This window comes from Diabrotica undecimpunctata, unplaced genomic scaffold (genome assembly GCF_040954645.1).
Source record: "Diabrotica undecimpunctata isolate CICGRU unplaced genomic scaffold, icDiaUnde3 ctg00000598.1, whole genome shotgun sequence".
NCBI classification, from domain to species: Eukaryota; Metazoa; Arthropoda; class Insecta; order Coleoptera; family Chrysomelidae; genus Diabrotica; species Diabrotica undecimpunctata.
Genome location: NW_027311904.1, coordinates 412,339 through 415,399, shown reverse-complemented (window position 1 = coordinate 415,399; position 3,061 = coordinate 412,339). Strand labels below are relative to the sequence as shown.

General features: G+C 32.4%; 1 protein-coding gene across 1 annotated transcript; it reads left to right on the top strand.

Annotated features, from left to right (window-relative positions):
* The first annotated feature begins 1,816 nt into the window (after positions 1 to 1,816).
* Positions 1,817 to 3,061, top strand: LOC140431231 (uncharacterized). The gene has a single exon (XM_072519166.1). It carries the CDS (start codon positions 1,817 to 1,819, stop codon positions 3,059 to 3,061), a length of 1,245 nt encoding a protein of 414 aa, XP_072375267.1.

Genomic DNA, 3,061 nt, shown 5'->3' with positions numbered 1-3,061 from the left:
TGGGGGCGGGAATTTACAAGGCTATTGGAGATGCAAAAGCTAATCGAATGAGTCTTGAAGAACAAAAACGCCATAATCTTGCCATGGAACAGAAAGGCAAAGGATTGTATTTAAGACCGTATAAAGGGTATGGATTATATTTAAAACAAAAGAGGTTAGTCTTTGTATGTGGGTATATTTTATTTTATAAAAACCCTTAAAAGGGCAACATTACAAGTTGCCATCCGTAGTCCGTTTGAAGAGGTTTACTCTCCGGACACTGGAACTCACTTAAGCATGGGTGTATGTTACCTGAAGTAAAATCTAATTAAAATATTAAACATCATATAATATAATTAACAACATGTACAATCTTTGGTAACACATTACATTTTAAAGGGTTTTTACCCAAATATTTTGGTGGCTCAGGCATGGTAACCTGTATTTTAACCTGATGATGGAACAGTTGTTCCGAAAACGTTCGTGCTTGTAATGTTGCCCTTTTAAGGGTTTTTATAAAATAAAATATACCCACATACAAAGACTAACCTCTTTTGTTATACGTGGTATACAGCCAGCTACAGGAATTATTTTCCTTGTGGATTTTATATTTAAAACCTTACTCAAAAAACTAAACCTTCCTCATCACGCTTTAACAAATACAGATATAATAAAGTATGGTAAAACATTACCATATTTTAGAGGTGTATTCATGAGAGATACGTTACCTAAAAATATTCATAAAAACGAATGTGGTGTTATAAATTTAGATTCAAGGAGTGGTGAGGGAACACACTGGGTAGCTTATGTAAAATCTAAATCTCAAGTAACTTACTTTGATTCATATGGAGATTTACCCCCACCACAAAATGTAATAAAATATTTTTTAAGTAAAGGTAATGTACAGATATATTACAACTACGACAAAATCCAAAACGATTCATACAAGTGCGGTCATTACTCACTAGATTTTCTATTCAACTACTATAAATAGCTACCAATGTAATATGTTTACGTAAAATGTCTTTAAACTTTACGCTTACTGGAAGCTCTTCAAATCTGAGCTATAATTTTAATCCTCCGATTTATCTTGAAGATGAATTTGACTATGAAATTGGTCTAACCAGTTTCTATAGTTTTAATACTATTCCAAATGTCGATGAAAGCAATAACGTTTTTCTCTGGAATTTCAAAAATTTTACCCATACCTACAAGCTACCTAAGGGGTCTTATGAATTGGATGATATTACAAAGCTTATTCAAGAAAACATGAAAAAGATTGATAATGATGCGACTTTAGAAATTACTCCACAGGTATCAACTTCCAAAGTTGTTATTAAAAGTAATCGAGAAATTTCATTCCTCCCCAGAAATTCCATTGGGAAATTGTTTGGTTTTAAATCACGACAACTAGTTCCAAACTAAACACATATTTCAGATAAACCGGTGGAAATATGGGGAGCAAACACCCTGTGTGTTGATTGTAACATCGCTTCAGGATGCTATTTAAATGGAAACCCTGTCCACTTGATTCACCAATTTTTTCCAATCGTTCCGATTGGGTATAAAATAGAGGATGCTCCTCAAAATATTTTGTATTATCCAGTTGGTATCAAGACAATCACCAACCTTACAGTAAAAATTATTAACCAAGCAGGTAAACTAATTGACTTTGGAGGAGAAGAAGTTACGGTTAATCTACATCTTAGAAAACGTATATAATGGTTCTAGTTTTTTCTCACATACCAAAAACATATATAAGGAGATTACCTTCTAAAATAATAACATCATCTAATCGTCGCTTCTTACAATCGTTAGGATTTAAAGTACTAGTATAATGGAAATTCTTCATGTTACTGGTCAACCTTTTATTGACAACACCATTGAAGAATATCAGTTTCACACATATCAACCATACATTCCTGGAAAGTTTGGTTATACCGATGAAATACGTATTCCTATTCAAGATATAGATGCATTTACATACCCCGGAAATAGTTATCTTTATATCGAAGGACGTTTACTCACGCATGATAATAACATACCAAAAAAATTAAAATTTATTAATAATAGTATAGCTTTCATGTTTCGCGAACTACGCTACGAACTAAATGGGGTAGTAGTTGACTCAGTACGTGATGTAGGATTAGTATCCAGTATTAAAAACTATCTTAGTCTTAACGAAAACCAAAGCTTGCAATTAGAAAACGCTGGTTGGTTTCCAAAAATGAGTAGAATGGAAACCAATAATGAAGTTCCCAAAAACAGTGTGTTGGTGGATTCAAATGGAAACTTTAACGTATGCATACCTTTAAGACTCCTATCAGGATTCTTTGAAGATTTCAGGAAAATTATTATGAACATGAAACAAGAATTAATACTAATTAGATCAAATGATGATATTGATGCTGTAGTCAGCATAGATGAAAGCGAACGACCAAAAATTGATATTAGTAAATTATATTGGGAGGTTCCACATATAACACCGAGTATACGAGAACAGATACGACTTAACAAGATTTCACATACAAATCAAGAATTACCTATCAAATTTCGCTCTTGGCAAATGATTGAATATCCTGCTCTAAACAACTCTACCCGCCATACGTGGTCTGTGCGCACTAGTACGAAAATAGAAACACCTCGTCACATCATTGTTGCTTTCCAAAATAACAGAAAATCGAAATTAACAAAAGATATGAGTAAATTTGATCATTGCACTTTAAAAAATATTAAAGTATTTTTAAATTCTGAAAGATATCCCTATAATGATCTACAATTAGATTTTAAAACAAATAGATTTGCGAAACTTTATGAAATGTTTGGCAATTTCCAAGAAAGTTATTATCATATGGTGCTGAATCAACCAATATTTAATCCTTATGACTTTAAAATGATTGCACCACTGATACATACTGACTGCTCTCGACAAAAAGAAGTAATTCAATCAGGATCTGTGGTGTTACGTATAGAATTTGAGACAGATGAGCCAACAACCTCTGATATCTCCGCTTATTGTCTGATATTGCACGAGAAAGAATTTACATATAATCCCTTAACTAAAATAGTAAAACAATTATAA